Source organism: Barbus barbus, assembly GCF_936440315.1.
Source record: "Barbus barbus genome assembly, chromosome: 33".
Lineage (NCBI taxonomy): Eukaryota > Metazoa > Chordata > Actinopteri > Cypriniformes > Cyprinidae > Barbus > Barbus barbus.
In genome coordinates, this window is record NC_136761.1 from 21,958,432 (window position 1) to 21,975,604 (window position 17,173).

At 38.0% G+C, this 17,173-nt stretch overlaps 1 protein-coding gene across 4 annotated transcripts in view; it reads left to right on the forward strand.

Moving 5' to 3' along the window:
- Positions 1-16,483, forward strand: part of LOC306853669 (phospholipid-transporting ATPase 11C-like) — a 76,199-nt gene extending 59,716 nt beyond the window's left edge. The window contains exons 13-31 of one of the 4 annotated variants that reach the window (XM_079391242.1): positions 184-354; positions 1,267-1,454; positions 1,542-1,613; positions 1,759-1,832; positions 2,284-2,387; positions 2,581-2,762; positions 2,848-3,114; positions 4,015-4,192; positions 4,299-4,401; positions 4,523-4,668; positions 4,774-4,833; positions 7,082-7,209; positions 7,285-7,420; positions 7,499-7,564; positions 7,647-7,750; positions 7,898-8,054; positions 12,156-12,264; positions 13,342-13,373; positions 14,297-16,482. In XM_079391242.1, coding sequence (XP_079247368.1) covers positions 184-354; positions 1,267-1,454; positions 1,542-1,613; positions 1,759-1,832; positions 2,284-2,387; positions 2,581-2,762; positions 2,848-3,114; positions 4,015-4,192; positions 4,299-4,401; positions 4,523-4,668; positions 4,774-4,833; positions 7,082-7,209; positions 7,285-7,420; positions 7,499-7,564; positions 7,647-7,750; positions 7,898-8,054; positions 12,156-12,260 — 2,241 coding nt within the window. In that variant the 3' untranslated portion in view covers positions 12,261-12,264; positions 13,342-13,373; positions 14,297-16,482. Of the gene's footprint in view, positions 1-183; positions 355-1,266; positions 1,455-1,541; positions 1,614-1,758; positions 1,833-2,283; positions 2,388-2,580; positions 2,763-2,847; positions 3,115-4,014; positions 4,193-4,298; positions 4,402-4,522; positions 4,669-4,773; positions 4,834-7,081; positions 7,210-7,284; positions 7,421-7,498; positions 7,565-7,646; positions 7,751-7,897; positions 8,055-12,155; positions 12,373-13,341; positions 13,374-14,296 lie in introns of those variants that run through there. The other 3 variants (XM_079391244.1, XM_079391245.1, XM_079391243.1) reach the window with 3 other exon arrangements.
- The last annotated feature ends 690 nt before the right edge of the window (positions 16,484-17,173 follow it).

The window sequence follows — 17,173 nt, forward strand, 5'->3', positions numbered from 1 at the left end:
GCTGGTTATGCAGATAATTACTCTAAATTACAGGCCATGCTTTGTTAAACTGATTTATGCAAGCAGACTGGTTTTGTCACAAATTAATTGTCCGTCCTTATCCTCAGACTCTGTTCATTTGCGAACGTGCTTTATTGCCTGGGTTTAGAGTCGTTAAGGTCAACATTTGTCTGCGTCCTGCAGGTGGAATATGTATTCACAGACAAGACAGGCACGCTGACCCAGAACAACATGGAGTTCATCGAGTGCTGTATAGACGGCTTCCAGTACAAATACAGAGACACCCGGAGCGAGCTGGACGGCTTCACTGTGACGGACGGGCCTGTGAATAAACTGCAGCAGAAGGCTGGACTGGTGAGTGACACTCATTCTGAGACCCCAAGGACCTCAGATGGGATTGATTTTACATTTACGGATTGTGTTGTTGGATTTGTACACCTCAATATGTAAACTGACTGCAGACCTCAGAGGCTGCGATATAAACAGTAAATGTCTAATGTTTGTGTTGGCAGGCTATGAAGGACTGAAGTTATGTGTATTTACTGCTTTTTTTGAACGCTCTCCTATTCATCATAAACGAGCAGTCCTTTGAGAGCATTTCTTTTGTGAGGGCCCTTGTCAGTGTGTAATGCACGTGATCTGTATACTAGGGTTGTCATAATACCAAAATGTTAGTAATCAATACTGATACCAGTGGAATTTCACTTTTCTCTACCAATTTTGATGAAAAAAATATGGTATTGTACTAATAATATTTATAGGCCCGGTTTCATAGACCGGGTTTAGCCTAAGCCAGGATTAGGCCATAGTTCAATTAAGACATATTAGTAATTTTTATAAATGTGCCTTAGAATGATCAGACGATATCATCCGCTGGTGTGGACGCAAATATAGTTTATAGATATCTTTATAGTTATTGTTCTTGGTGTGAACAGGCCTTAATGCTATTATAGTCTTTATTAAAAAATTGTATTCTATTTAAGTTGTCATTTTAATTTTCTTGTTTTTGTCCATTGGTTGTTTTCATTTTTCTATTTATTTTTATTTTTATTTTAATTTTATTTTTTATTAATTTTAGTACTTCATCCTAAACTTTTTTTTATTTTATTTTTTCAGTTGAAAAGGCAACATTTCACATTTCGAATAGTTTATCTAATATTTAGATTTAATTTTATTTTTTTGATTAAGACCTATTTTCACAAGTATGGTTGTGTTTCACAAAGAATCATGTGTCATTTTGTATGCCTCTTTATTTCAATCTATCAGGAGAAAGAAGAGTTGTTCCTGCGGGCCTTGTGTCTGTGTCACACGGTGCAGGTGAAGGAGGCTGGATCGGAAGAAGTACTTACGGACCAAGTTGACGGGATCGACGGGATGCTGCCCCAGCCGGAGGAGGAAAGAGGCTTCATTGCGTCATCTCCAGATGAGATCGCACTGGTCAAAGGAGCCATGAAGTAAGATGCGTATAATAGATGCGTTTCTTTTTTGGTCTGATAATAACCCATGCTGGCACTTACAGGCATAACTTCTCTCCTGTTCAGATATGGCTTCACCTTCCTTGGTCTGGAGAGCAAGAGCATGAAGATAAAGAACAGGGAAAATGATATAGAGGAGTAAGTCATGACCCTTGAAATTAGAGACTCATGAAGAAGATTGCTAATATGCTGCATTAGCACTTACACCCTAGATGTTTTTAAGTTATATAAAAAGATTTTTATGGCAGTTAAGGGTCTATATAAGATTTATCTAACGTTTCAGGTACAAGTTGCTCCATGTCCTAAACTTTGACCCAGTTCGAAGGAGAATGAGCGTCATCGTGCAAACCAAATCAGGTGAGCTGGAGATCCTTAGTGGTGCATGCTATGGCTTTTGCTGTTGCTCATAATCAGGGTTATTGATTTGAATATACAAATAACACGTATTCCTCCTGCTGACATGAATGATAACTCAAACCATGTGAGGAGGCTGAACTTTGTAGCAATTAGACTGGGTGGATAAAGCAAGGAAAATGCCATAGGTTTGCATTAAATCAGGGACCCAAGCACAGAAAATTCTTATTTGATTTCATTTCTTTTTGACACAATATTTTGTATCTTTGTTTTAGGTCATGTCTTTCTGTTAAGGTTAAAATCCTTCATGTATTTCACTTCAGAATAAATAGCTGTAAAAAATAAAAATTTAGTAGAACACCAACCACTTAGCAACCCCCATGAACATCTTAGCATTGTGTTTGTGAGTTTTGCAGATGATGACTCTGAATGTCTCTCACCTCTGTTTATTTAGGGGAGACGTTGCTTTTCTGTAAGGGAGCTGATTCTTCCATCTTCCCAAGAGTCAAACCAGAGGAGGTGGACGGGATTCGCATGCATGTTGAGCGAAATGCAACGGTACTACAATAGATTTCAGCATGATGCAGCATCTTTTAATTTCCAAGGATGAGATGACCGTTTAGATTTTTTACTGGAATAAAGCACAAACCTCCTACATTATATCTCTGTGTTGAAAGAGATGTCCTGTAGAGACATTAAATATTGAAAAGGTCAGTCAATTCTGGCCTAATTGCGTGTTTTCACTCTCCAGGAGGGTTACCGTACACTGTGTGTGGCCTATAAGCAGCTGAGTGCTGAAGAATATGCTGTGGCAGACACTGGGCTGAAAGCGGCTAGACTGGCTCTGCAGGATAGAGAGGAGAAACTCATGGCCATGTATAACCAGGTGGAAACAGGCATGAGTTTGATTGGAGCGACCGCTGTGGAGGACCGGTTGGTGACCCAAATTGGTATTTGCGCCATGTTTTCTCAAAGGGATACTCTGAATAGCCTAATGTCTTAACATCTTGTGTCCCAGACTTCAGGAGGAGGCAGCAGAGACCATGGAGGCCTTGCAGGGTGCTGGGATGAAGGTTTGGGTGCTGACGGGGGACAAAATGGAGACTGCAAAGTCTACCTGCTATGCCTGTCGTCTGTTCCAGCGGGGTACAGAGCTACTGGAACTGACTGTGCGTACACTGGAGGATGAGAGGTTAAAGCGTGAGGAGAAACTTCTTGAGTTGTTACGGGACTACCATAAAAGAGCAGTGCAGGATGCCCCACCTGTCAAAGCTGGGGTCACCAGGTCAGACCCTTGACCTACTGGCTTTGTTGTAAATTTTTGGTACAGTTTAGAAATATAAAAAGACTACATTGACAATGTCTTTTTTTTGTTCTTCTTTTTGTTGTTGTTCTTCATTTATCAGTATCAGTTGATTATATCTGTCAATATTGCATTTAATTGTTCATTCTTATTTCTTCTTTTTAACATTTTAAATGACATTTTCATCACCTAACACTCATCTGAGTTCATCTTAAAAACGCATACATTTAATAACTAATTCAATCATTTGTACTTCAATTACTATTTAATGTCATTTATAGCCAATCTCAAAATGGCTTGACTATTATACTCTTTCAAGTAATATTTTTATACTCAAAATTAACAAAAGTCATGTCTTAATTTACTTGTAGTATTTTAGATGGTTGATTTGAATTTTTAGTGTTTAATTTTTTTTTTATTTAGACAAAATTGTGTCGTTTTAATGTCAACCAGTTTATCAGTTATTGGTCATAACATGAAAATAATTGTCGGTTTATCATATTAGCCAGAATTTAATATTTGTTCATCTCTAGTATATTTTGGCAATATATTTAATCATCTCCCAAGTTAATCTTAAAAACATAAATTTAATAATTAACAATTTAATTACTGTTTAATGTCGTCTATATTTATACTTTAAATTATATTTTTTATTTATTATTTTTATACTCTAAACGGTCTTAATTGTAGCATTTGAGATGATTGATTTGATTAAGACAAAACTGCATACTTGTAATATCAACCATTTATCAATTATCGGTTGTAACATGAAAATAATTGTTAGTTTATCGTATTGGCCAGAATTTGAATTTTGGTAACTCTCTGGTACAATTGTGCGGTATATTTAATGACCTCTAATTTAGTGTCATAATTGTCCTACAGGAGCTGGTCTACTACAAATCAGGATTACGGCTTCATCGTAGATGGGGCGACATTGTCGTTAGTGATGAACCTACCGCGTGAGGTGGATGCCAGTCTGTACAGGAGCCTCTTTCTGCAGATCTGCCAGAACTGTACTGCTGTGCTCTGCTGCCGCATGGCCCCCCTGCAGAAAGCTCAGGTCACACCTGCAGACCGGCATTTTGGCGGCTCTTTATGGTGCTTATTATAACATGCAATAATACTTTATGATTTAGTTGGCTAAAATTCTCTTTTATCCAATTTAGATAGTGAAGATGGTGAAGAACTCCAAAGGTTCCCCAATCACTCTCTCCATTGGCGATGGGGCCAATGATGTTAGCATGATCCTTGAGGCACACGTGGGCATTGGTGAGTAATGATGCTGAAAATTCAGCTTTGCCATAACAAGAATACATTTTTAAATATATTAAAAAAATATAAAAAAGCATTTTTCTGAAGATGGAGTGTAATGTTGCTATTGTGTGTTCAGGTATTAAAGGTAAGGAAGGTCGTCAAGCTGTGAGGAACAGTGACTACGCCATTCCTAAACTCAAGCACTTAAAGAAGCTTTTGCTGGCTCATGGGCATCTCTACTATGTGCGCATTGCGCATCTCGTCCAGTACTTCTTTTATAAGGTACGTCTGGCATCCAGTGGACCATGTTTCAGTCTGTAAATATAAATATAGTTGTTTTAGTGAATCCTTTTGAAGATTTAAAGCTTTTCTTCTTCTATCCTGCAGAATCTTTGCTTCATCTTACCTCAGTTCCTGTACCAGTTTTTCTGTGGATACTCTCAGCAGGTACAGTATGTACAAATAAAGATCTTTTTAGAAGACTACGTCCCAGCAGGTCCCTCTCCTGTTCTCTTTCCTTTGCAACTTTCCTCAGAATTTCTCTCTCTGCCCTTCTTTCTTTTGATATATATTACAAGCACAAACTAATACAAAACTTCAATTAGCTTTTGTGTAGTGGCTAGTGCTTATGCAGATTTTGCCTTGGCACTCAACAAACTTAGATAGGGGTTTAAATCTGGCCTGCATTGTGTCCGATCTGTCTCTTTCTTTCTTTCTCCTCTAGTAGAACCCTTTCACTTCTGCTTTTGTCATCTATATAAAAAAAAAAAAAAAAACAGTATAATAAAAAAATATGAGAAATCACCTCTTAGCTGCTCAAAAGTCTCTTTAATTCTCTGTAATTCTCTATAATTTGGTCTCGACCTCACATTTTCCAGCGTGTGTGTGTATATATATATATATGTATGTGTATATATGTGTGTGTGTGTATATATATATATATATATATATATATATATATATATATATATATATATATATATATATATATATATATATATATATACACACACACACACACAGGTGCATCTCAGTAAATTAGAATGTTGTGAATAAGTAAATTTTTTCTTGTAAGTTATTTCAAAAAGTGAAACTTTCATATATTTTAGATTCATTGCATGTAAAGCAAAACATATCAAAAGTTTTTTTCGTTTTAATTTTGATGATTAGAGCTTACAGCTGATGAAAGTCAAAAATCAGTATCTCAAAATATTAGAATATTTTCATTTGAGTTTTAATTAAATGACCATCCCTACAGTATCTCTTGTTCTTTTAAACCATAATGGAGAAGACTGCTGACTTAACAATGATCTAGAAGACGAACATTGACGCCCTCCACAAAGAGGGTAAGTCACAGAGGGTCATTACTGAAAGGTGTGGCTGTTTATAGAGTGCTGTATCAAAGCATATTAAATGCAAAGTTGACTGGAAGGAAGAATTTGGGTAGGAAAAGGTGCACAAGCAACAGGGATGACTGCAAGCTTGAGAATACTGTCAAGCAAAGCTGATTCAAACACTTGCGAGAGCTTCACAAGGAGTGGACTGAAGCTGGAGTCAGTGCATCAAGAGTCACCACGCTCAGACGTCTTCAGGAAAAGGGCTACCAAGCCACTTCTGAAACAGAGACAACGTCAGAAGCGTCTTACCTGGGCTGTGGAGAAAAAGTACTGGACTGTTGCTCAGTGGTCCAAAGTCCTCTTTTCAGATGAAAGTAAATTTTACATTTCATTTGGAAATCAAGGTCCCAGAGTCTGGAGGAAGAGTGGAGAGGCACAGAATCCACGTTGCTTGAAGTCCAGTGTGAAGTTTCCACAGTCAGTGATGATTTGGGCTGCCATGTCATCTGCTGGTGTTGGTCCACTGTGTTTTCTGAAGTGCACAGTTCACGCAGCCATCTACCAGGAAATTTTAGAGCACTTCATGCTTCCTTCTGCTGCCAAGCTTTATGGAGATGCTGATTTCATTTTCCAGCAGGACTTGGCACATGCCCACACTGCCAAAGGTACCAAAGGCTGGTTCAATGACCATGGTGTTTCTGTGCTTGATTGGCCAGCAAACTCGCCTGACCTGAACCCCATAGAGAATCTATGGGGTATTGTCAAGAGGAAGATGAGAGACACCAGACCCAACAATGCAGATGACCTGAAGGCCGCTATCAAAGCAACCTGGGCTTCCATTACATCTGAGCAGTGCCACAGGCTGATTGCCTCCATGCCACGATGCATTGCCATTGATGCAGTAATTCATGCAAAAGGAGGCCCAACCAAGTATTGAGTACATATACAGTAAATGAACATACTTTCCAGAAGGCCAACAATTAACTAAAAATGTTTTTGTAAGACATTTCTTATGAAGTATTCTAATTTGTTGAGCTAGTGAATTGGTGGGTTTTTGTTAAATGTGAGCCTAAATCATCACAAATAAAAGAACCAAAGACTTAAACTTCAGTCTGTGTGCATTGAATTTATTTAATACACGAGTTTCACAATTTGAGTTGAATTACTGAAATAAATTAACTTTTCCACAACATTCTAATTTATTGAGATGCACCTGTGTATATATATATATATCAAGTGACCATTGCATGCAGCTACACAGTCAGTTTCCCTCTCTTTGTTGTGTGCATATGTGTGATCTCCTTACCGTGGTATTAACCTCCCCGGTGCCCCATCCTTCCCCCCGTTCCCCTTCCCAGCCCCTGTACGACGCAGCCTATCTGACGATGTACAACATCTGCTTCACCTCCATGCCCATTCTGGCCTACAGCCTGCTGGAACAGCACATATCCATCGAGATTCTGCTGGACAATGCCATCCTCTACAGGTAACACTCTGCACTGCAGCTCTTCTGCTTATTTATTTTGTACAGTGCTGTTGCTGAAACACTGTGTTCTTACAGAGAAATAGCCAATAATGCCATGTTACGCTGGCGCCCCTTCCTCTACTGGACAGTATTAGGAATTTTTCAGGGTCTCCTGTTCTTCTTTGGTGTCCGTTTCCTGTTCAGCAATCCAGCCTTACAGGATAATGGGCAGGTTAGAGATGGTTGTGCTTTTTAATGTCTGTGAATAAAAAATTGGGAATTGCATTTGATTTACTCCTTAATTTTTCAGGTCTTTGGAAACTGGTCTTATGGAACAATTGTCTTTACCGTCCTTGTTTTTACTGTTACATTGAAGGTTGGTGGCTTGGTTGGTCTATAACTATAAAAAGTAACTCAGATCTTCATTTGTCAGAGACTGACTGTTTTCCCTCTCCTAGCTGGCTCTGGACACACGGCACTGGACGTGGATCAATCATTTTGTGATATGGGGCTCTTTGGCTTTCTATGTTTTCTTCAGTTTCTTCTGGGGAGGCATCATATGGTGAGGAAACGTTAAAGTCAGCATGAAACTGAAATCGTGGGGATGTTTTTTGTGCTGCAGCTCCACTGTTGATCATTTCCAGCCAGCTTTTATTGTAGAATGAAGTTGGTATGGTCGATATCTTTCCTTCTCTCTCTTATTTCCTAGGCCGTTTTTGAAGCAGCAGCGTTTGTACTTTGTGTTTGCCAACTTGCTGAGTTCAGTGTCTGCCTGGCTGGTTATCATCATCCTCATCCTCCTCAGTCTGCTGCCAGAGATCCTTTTGGTGGTCCTTCGCAAGCCCAGAGGCCCCCATTCACGACAGGTATATCTATCCCTCCCTTTCCCTCTTTGAATTTTTCCTTTCTACCATATCCATCCGATTCTCTTGTTATTCCCCCTGATTTACCTACTCTTCTGTTCTTCTTTCATCTTACACGGTGTCCTAACCAGGCGTGACGTGACTCATTCACAGCCAATAAGAAGATATTTGATGTTGTATGGTTATGTGAAGCACGATTTTGGGACCAGTGTGGGCAGAAAAAATGTCTCTGAGTGACTGGTTTGCACAACAATTGATTTACATGAAAGAACGATGTCTTTTATTACTTGTTGCTTTATCACGTCACACCTGGTTGGGACACAGAGTTACATTTTTCTTTGAACCCAGCATTACCTCCCTGCCTTTGGTTTATCCATACCAGCCAAATTTTACCTTATTTTATCTTTTAAGACCTTATATTTTTTTCTTTTACTCCGTCACTTCTCCAGCATCTGTTTTTCTTTACTTCCCCCTCATTGTCATGAATTACACCATTGACTTTTTTCCTAACAGAAATCTTGCCTTGTTTTAAGCCTCTGAATGGTTTGGATTGTTGTGATTGGTCAAACAGACAGGAAGTCAATCAGTCTAATTGTTACTATCACTCTTCTTCGATGTCCTCTCCTTGACTCCTGTAGCTTTTTGTCCCGTGTTTAGCTCTGATTGAAATGCCCTTTATTTCATTAGTCAAGCACAAATACGTCCATCACCCTGTGCTGCTGTGAGTGGCTACCCAACCAGTTAACATGTAACACAGTTAGAAACAATAATTAGACCCCTCCAATCATTTGAATTATTCAGAGGAAGTGAGCACACACTGTAGGCAGTCTCTGTTGTTAGTGACACTAGTTAAGCAGGCTTTCAGGCCAGAGATGAGCATACGGTGCCAATCTGCCCCTTGCCTCCTCACAGGTAGGTGCTGCGGGCTTTCCAAGTATGCCGCATGTCAATTAAAACCACCAATGGAGAGAAAATAGAATGTATGGTCATGTCTTAATTACTTGATCTAGGAATTATGTCATTTATTCAGTTGTAAACCTTAATAAATGTAGAATTTATAGTCTAATAAACTCCATTGGAAACATGGCCTTTATTAACCAATGTAACTTGATACCTTGTGTAGAGGTTATATCACAATTTGTGTTATAGGTACCTAGAAAGACTGGGGGGAAAAACATTGAAATAGAAAACTACACTTTTTACATTTTCTTTTTAAATAATGACTTGACGACAATCTTGAAAAACAGCAATTTAGTCCTGTTTTCAGCTGTCATTTGAAAATGAATGAAAATTTAACAACTATACGCTTTAATTTAGAATGTGGTCATAGGTGTACTTTAGTTTTAATAGATACAAATGCATCTGATTTATTCAGAATTTCCAGTCAGTCCTACACTACTGTTCGAAGTTTGGGGTCAGTACATTATTTTTTCCCCCAAAGGAATCAATACTTTTCAATAAAATATTACACAGGTTACACTTAAAGTTCATATTTTAAATAACGGGAGTTATTTAGGTCTTTATCTTTATCAAAGAATTTTGAAAAAAAAAAAAGTTTCTTTATAAATATTAAGCAGCTCAAATTTTTTGTTATTTATATTAAGAAGAAATGTTTATTGAGCAGCAAATCAGCATATGTGACCCTGGACCACAAAACCAGTCATAAGGGTACATTTTTGAGATTTATACAGCTTTCTATTGATGTATGGCTTGTTAGGATTGGGCAATATTTGGCCTAGATACAACTACTTGAGTATCTGGAATCTGAGGGTGCAAAAAAAATCTAAATATTGAGAAAATCGCCTTTAAAGTCCTAATGATTTTTGGCATAAAAAAAAATCACTAATTTTGACACATACAATGTATTTTTGGCTATTGCTACAAATATACCCCAGCGACTTAAGAGGTTTTGTGGTCCAGGGTCACATATTAGAATGATTTTTGGAGGATCATGTGACACTGAATACTGGTGTAATGATACTAAAAAATTTAGCGTTGCATCACAGGAATAAATTAAATTTTAAAATATACCAAAATAGAAAAAAATATTGCTGCTTTTAATGTATTTTTGAGCAAGTAAATGCAGCCTTGGTGAGCATAATATTTTTTTTCAAAAACATAAATCTTACCAGCCCCAAACTTTTGACTGTTAGTGTATAGTTTTTTTTTTTTTTTTTGGCTTGTTTTAAATTCCTGATAGTTTAATATTTATTCTACAGACCATACATTTCTTATATGATTTGTGTGCCTAGTAATTTCCACTAGAGAATTTAGTTTGTTTAAAACACAAAGAAATCCCAGCCACTCATTTATGCTGAGCTTGTCAACATTCTGCTGAATCAAACAGCACATGCTGCAGGTTCTAGTTACTGGAGCTTTATAATGTTTACTCTTGTTTCTCTGTCTCTTCTCCCTTAACTTTATTCCCACTTTTTCTTACCCCTGACCTTCCTTTAATTTTCCTGTCCTCTTTGGTCTCTTGCTCACCTGTGTGCTGTGCCGTAGATGAAACGACGGCTTCCTTCCTCTGGAACATCCACTATCTTCATGCTGTCGCAGACTGCTAGCACTCACAGCTTTTCCTGGAGTGACTGAGGTCTCTCTGCCTGCTCCTTTTCTGTTTTTTGTCTCACTGTCCTTCCTCCTTTGGGTTGCCTGTCTGTATCATCAGTGTCCTGCCTGCTGTCTCTCCACCTGTTTGTCTCTTCTCCCTCTTTGAAAGGAGGTGTTCTCTAGCTAGGTTGTTCTACTCTGGTACGAACGTGTTTGTCATGGGTGCTGTGTTTTAATTTTCAGTCAATATATGCACCACAGTGGCTTTTTTTGGGTGGGTGTTTGTCTTGAGGCTTTGTGCAAGAATTGTCTCCTCGAGTTGAGCCGTGGTGGTGGTAGGCGGTCCTCAGTGTGCGTCTGTAAGGGCTGCAGGGTATGATGGGGAATCCTTCAGCTGTCTCTTCCTGCATGCCCAGCCAGGAGAATGCGGCACACAAACATACGGGGTTTCCTGCATGCGTGCTCGGCCCAGCCTGCACCGCTCCTCACCCAAACCACTCACTTTCTGGATGCATCAGTGCTGGTTGATTCAGAATGAGATTTTGTGTGAATGTGAGAGAGAGTGTTTGTCATGTTAGAATTGGGGATTGCACAAAACAAAGAAAGGGACATTTTTAGTTTGGACCATTTAAATAATTTGATATGGACAATACAGTAATTAGCATATTTTCATGATTAAACAAATACGTCGTAATGTGATTAATCATTATTTATTATTATTTCTTTATCATTTTAAATTAAGCCTCAAATAGGGTACTACAGAATGGGTTCAAGTGTCAAACTCAATAGTGCATATATTGCATTAAACTGCATTTATTTGATGAAAAACGGTAACCTTTTAAAATATTATTACAATTTAAAATAACTACTTTCTGTTGTGACACGTTTTAAAATTGTTTTATCGCTTTGATAATAGATGACAGTTATTCCAGTCTTCATTCACAAATCATTCTAATATGCTCATTTGATGTACAAGAAGCAGGTGTTATGATCATTGATGAATATAAAATTCAAAAGCAGCATTTATTTGAAATAGAAATATTTTTTGACATTATAAATGTATTTACTGTCACTTTTTAATAAAATTATTGGAAAAAAAAAATCTTACTGAGCCCAGACTTTGGAACAGAAGTGCAGTTAGAATCAGTTATTTGGCACTTTTTCCAAAAGTACTGAAAGAATTAATGAAATCATTAAGAAACTGGAATAATTATGTAAAATCGTTGGTCTTTATGGGTTTATATTGTTTGAGTGTTGGCTGACAGTTTTGTGTGGTCATATTCATAAGCTAGTACAACTGACTAGGTTTATGTTTGAAAAATGGCCCTTATCATTTCTACCATGAAGGATAATCTATATGGAAATTAAAAACATGCATAAACATGTGCCCTCAAATATGAAATCTCATAATTATAAACATCCTTCACAGTGTTTTGTCTTCTTTTTGAAGAAGAATGTACTGTATAGCGGTTTTGTGTTAGGGTGTGGGTGGGTGTGTGTGTCTGATCCATCCTGTCCTAAGTGTCTTTCACCCCCTTCCCACCCTTTCAGAAAAAGCCAAGTCAGTCGCATGTGGGGGGCAACCAGTCCTCTCAGTCTTCAGCCAGACCCCTGCTCATGAGAACCTTTTCAGACGAGTCCAATTCTGTCATGTAAACAGGTACAAGACTCCAGACTTTCCAATCAAAGCCCCAATTGAGTACCTTACCCTAGTCATCCACAAGGGATTTGCCTCCTAGTCGGTGTAGTTCCTCCCCTTGGGTTCAGTCGGCCCCCTCTGTGGGATGATTTTAATTTCCTCTGAATTCTGCTGTGGAAATTCTCCCTACCTCAGGATGAACTCACATTGGTTGGCTGAAAAGACCTCTAGTCTTTGACGTATTTACGAAAAAGACACAATGCAGCTCAACAGCCTCACACTTTTTCATGGGTTGGTATTGCAGAAATATTTTCCCATTAATTTTCTCCATAAAGATTTAGAATTGTGTGATTCTGCATAATCTTCATGATTGTGTATTGTCATGTTACCAGAAATTTTGCATTCAAAAAAATCTGTCTGGAAGTTTGTTAACATTTGTTTTCTCTATGGACATTTTTTATGGGATTTTTCTTCTGTAATCCTGCTATTGGACCTATACACAAAAAGTATTAAAGTACTAAAATAATCAGCCACAATGCTGTACTGTTGACAGTAAGGAATCGAAAAACAAGCGGAAGGAAAATAATGAATTAGTGAATATTAAATGATCCTTTCAGCCTGCCAGGGGAAGCTCCGCCCCTCATTATGTCATGCATGTGCTCCTCAAGTAACCTGTGATTGGGTCCTTATTAACTGACTAAACCAGTCCTCTGTCATGGTTAATGTTCTGGTTAATCTCATCCGGGTTTGTTTGTGTGAATGACAACATGAGTGTGTGGTTGGTCTTACTGCTGTACTGGGTATTTTGTGTGGTGTGGTAGTTGTTGTGTTTGTATTTGGAATCTTTTTCTTTTGTGACAAATGGAAGTCGTCTAACCTGCCTAATGGCTGTCTAACCTTTTGTATGACATTATTTTGGTTCCAGTGATTGTTCCCCTGCATTAATGCTTTGCATTCTGCATGCTGCCATGCTAGTTTTGCATGTTTACTTGTGCCAAAAGCTTTTGGGGTCAATCTGTGATGGTTGCAATACGTTTTTGGTAAGGATGTAGATAGGAGGTACTCACCAGCATTAAACTTGCTTTCTGTTCTTCTCAGCTGTCAGAGGATTCCTCGACTGACACATACAGGTAAAGTGCTCAGTATGATCAAGAGGAATGTTCTGGGTTCAACACAAGTTAATTCTTGAACATCTGCATTTACCGACAAATTCACCCAAATTAATTATATTGGTAATGTATAACCAAAGGTACATCCGACAATTCATTAGACAATAAAAAGAGAGAACACATTTTGAATGGAAAATATTAATCTATTCATAGGTGCTAATGCATTTATAAACACTTAAAAAAATTAAAAAATAAATAAATAAATATATATATATATATATATATATATATATATATTAGTTTATATTAATGTTAAGTATGTGTTTGTTACAGTTATCTAAGATTATTTATCTTTTAATTTTAAACAGAGAACAGTCCAAATTAAAGGATAAGTTCACAGATTATTGTAAAACTACACATTAAACATCTTCCGTCTTGTATTTCTACCTATGGGGCAGTCTGATCAACAGAGGGGTGGTGGCCAAATCAAAAGTGAATTACGGGTTTTAAAGGTTTTGTCAAAAGGGAATGCCACAGAAAATGTTTCTCCTCTCTATTTCATAGACAGCCCAGTTTTATTAAAATCCCAAATCGGCAGCTATCAATTGTAGTTTATTGACAGCATATGTGACATTGAGTACTTGTTTGAAATCCAGAACATTTCTTAAACCAGGATTCACATCAGCATTTTATTTGGTCTAAAAATATGAGTGAATCATTCCTGGCCACCAGATCCTCCTCTGATTAGGATGGTTCTTTGGTGCATATGAGTTTGATTTAGTTTAGGGTTGGTGTTGTGTACGGAATTATCAGGGTTTATGTGGTTATTTTTGATGAATCGATCAAATTGCTAATCATATCTTTCCAATTCAACTGTTAAATACATTTCTTCATGTGTGCTAAAGAGTTTTTTTGTGTGTGGTGATGTTTTTTGTACACCGCAGATGGCTGCTGTCACACCTCTCTCCTACAAGCATCTGAAGGAGCGCTACTGATGGGCACGGACAGCCTTGGGTTAAGACCACTGACCGGACCCTCACATCTGCCGGGCTCGCTACCCTTCTTCCTGCCTGTTTAAATGAAACATGACAATGGAACCAATTTAAACTGCTTTTCTGTTACATCTTATCCTAAAGCCTTCCATTCCAGCACGATTCTTCAAGAACTGTTTTCACACCGTTTTCTGCCCTGCCCTATTTCCAAACTCTCATATTCAACCCTACGGGATGAATGTGTCACTGGCTAAGTCGTCAGTAGCGCTCGACTGCTACAGAATGTACCAACATCCTTATCGGTTCTCTTGCATGATCGCCCCAAAAAAGTCCCATAAATGCCACTCTCCATACTTTGTAGGCAGACAGTTGGCCCTTTTTGTGATTGGTTACCAGGTGTGATCACAATCCCAAATCATAGTTTAGAGATTTGTGATATGTAGCTGTTCGAGATCCCTAAATGTGAGCTCTCTCTAAGATGCTGCACTGTGGGCCCTGACCCTATGGGTATAAAAGCTGCCTTTCAACAACTTGCTGTTTGTTCGACCACATGGAGTTCTGGGATATCCCACGGAGCCCAACAACTCCGTATGTGTACGTGTGTGTGTGTGAGAGAAATCGAAAATCAATTTCAGATTTTCTTCTTATTGTCACAGTCTTTCGATGTTACTCTTTGTTGAAACGGGGATCAGTTTACAGTTGGGTTATAAATTGTACTAGTGAAAAAAGTGTGGAAAATGTTGCTTGATGCCAAAAAAAAAAAGAGAGAATCCATTAAAACGGGCGACCGGCTATCTTCAGTTTTTCCTTGAGGATGCATTATCGGCATACGCTAGGATTGGTTCTCGATGCAAAGTTAATAGCATATTTCAGAGTGAGTCTGAGTTAAGCACCCATTCACTGTTGAGCCATCATTGACTTGTATATTGAATGTGTCAGCTTTACATACCAGGCCAGTGCTCCAAAACGCGCTTTCACATCCACGTGCACACGTTTCGCATTTGAGGAAACTGAATGAATGGTTTATGAGCGGTGAAATAGGTGCTTTGGATCCGATCCGTATTGAAAGTCATGTCTGCCCTCTAGTGGTTTGGAGGGCATGTAATCTTCATTCTACTTTCTTTGCTTCTGAATACATTCCATTTCTATGTGCCATAATATCAATCACTTTTTACATTTATAATTGAATTATTTGATTCTATTTGACATATTTATTGTACATTGTAATTATTCTCACAAATGTATTTTTGTCAGAGGTATTTCTTTCTCTTCTTAAATTAATCATTATCAGCTTGTGCCAACTGATTTATTATTATTATTTTTTTAACCTGTGCAATCCGCTGTTGAACAGATTGGGTTTCTACATCCAGAACCTGTAGACCAGCAGCTCTGGGCTCTTTCTCTGATCAGAGATCAGTCCTATAGACCCTCCCTGAATACTGTATATGGTGTGAATGCAGCTGAAATCTGTGTCCCTTTAATATGAATGATCTATTCCATTCTTCTTTCTGCTTGTATCCCAAAATGGGTGTTAAAAGATCCACTGCCTGGCATGTTCTGTAATCGGGCACATTTTTATGTTATGTTACTCCTAAAACAATGCCATATGAATGATGCCCCATTCCTGCTTCAGCTATCTTCAAGTGTGTATATGGATTATCCAAGGGAAAGTGGTGTGTGTTAGACCTCTGACTGTGTCATGATGCTAAGCATCTTAAGCTCAGCTCCCAATCTTTGGCCGGGCTTAATTCAGCTGTATCACAGCCCCGCGTAACCGCCAGGCCTTCTTTTAATTTCTGATTACATCATGAATTAGCTTTGCAGAGAAGATATATCAGAGCTCTATTTACATTTGCTTTCAGCTGGACAGGGGAGGCCAGTTGGTGTGATGTTTCATCGTGAACTTGAGTCCAACATGAGCCCATTTTTGTTTTGACTAATGACTAATGCCACCACTGGACTGAACCCTGGTGAGCACATACACACTCACACCACACATCCATGTGTTTGTTCAGCTCAGTTTGGGAGGGGAAAACAGAACTTGCCTGCAATGTTTGAAATTTCCAAACAGACCTTTAAATTACTTCAGAGATGCTATTTTCAAAGCTTATAATAATTCTTGGATTCTCATGTTGCCTGAAATAAAAAAATAAAATAAATAAATAAATATATATATATAAATATTTGATTGTATTTTTAATGAAACTTTTTGAGCCACTTTTTGTAAGAAAAAGAAAACGTCCAAAAAAAAAAGGCTGAGAAAGGCGGCCTGATTGTGGAGCGTAAGGCAGGGCTCAGGTGCGTTGCTGTGAAATGAATCAGGCACTAGCACGGTCAGCCCTGCTTCCTCCATCCTGTCCCTCAGGCTCCAGCTGATCTGAATGTACCTCTCAAGACCAGTCTGTTTCAAACTTTTTCTTTAATAAAAGCTGTTTTGAAAGAAGACATTTGTGTCTGAAGTTTTATATTTGTTTCTAAATCATGTAGAAATGTTATACATGTGCTTTATAGGGCTTCAGAATAACTAAAACATTATCATAATATTTGAGTGTTTAAAAATGAATTTGTCACACTGTTTGACTAAATGGACAAAAGCTTAAAAAGTTACTAATTTAAAAGTCACCAGTTACAGAAACCCATAGGTCGGCATAATAGTTGTTTTGTTGCTTTTATTCTTTTTCCGTTTGTTGGTTTATTTATTATTTTGTGCATTAAATGTGCATACATGTATACCTTTATCTTAATAGAAATAATATTAAATACATGTTCATACATGTCTAAAATCTCAATGTTCATGAGTAAAAGTTGAAGTTCATAATAATAACAAAA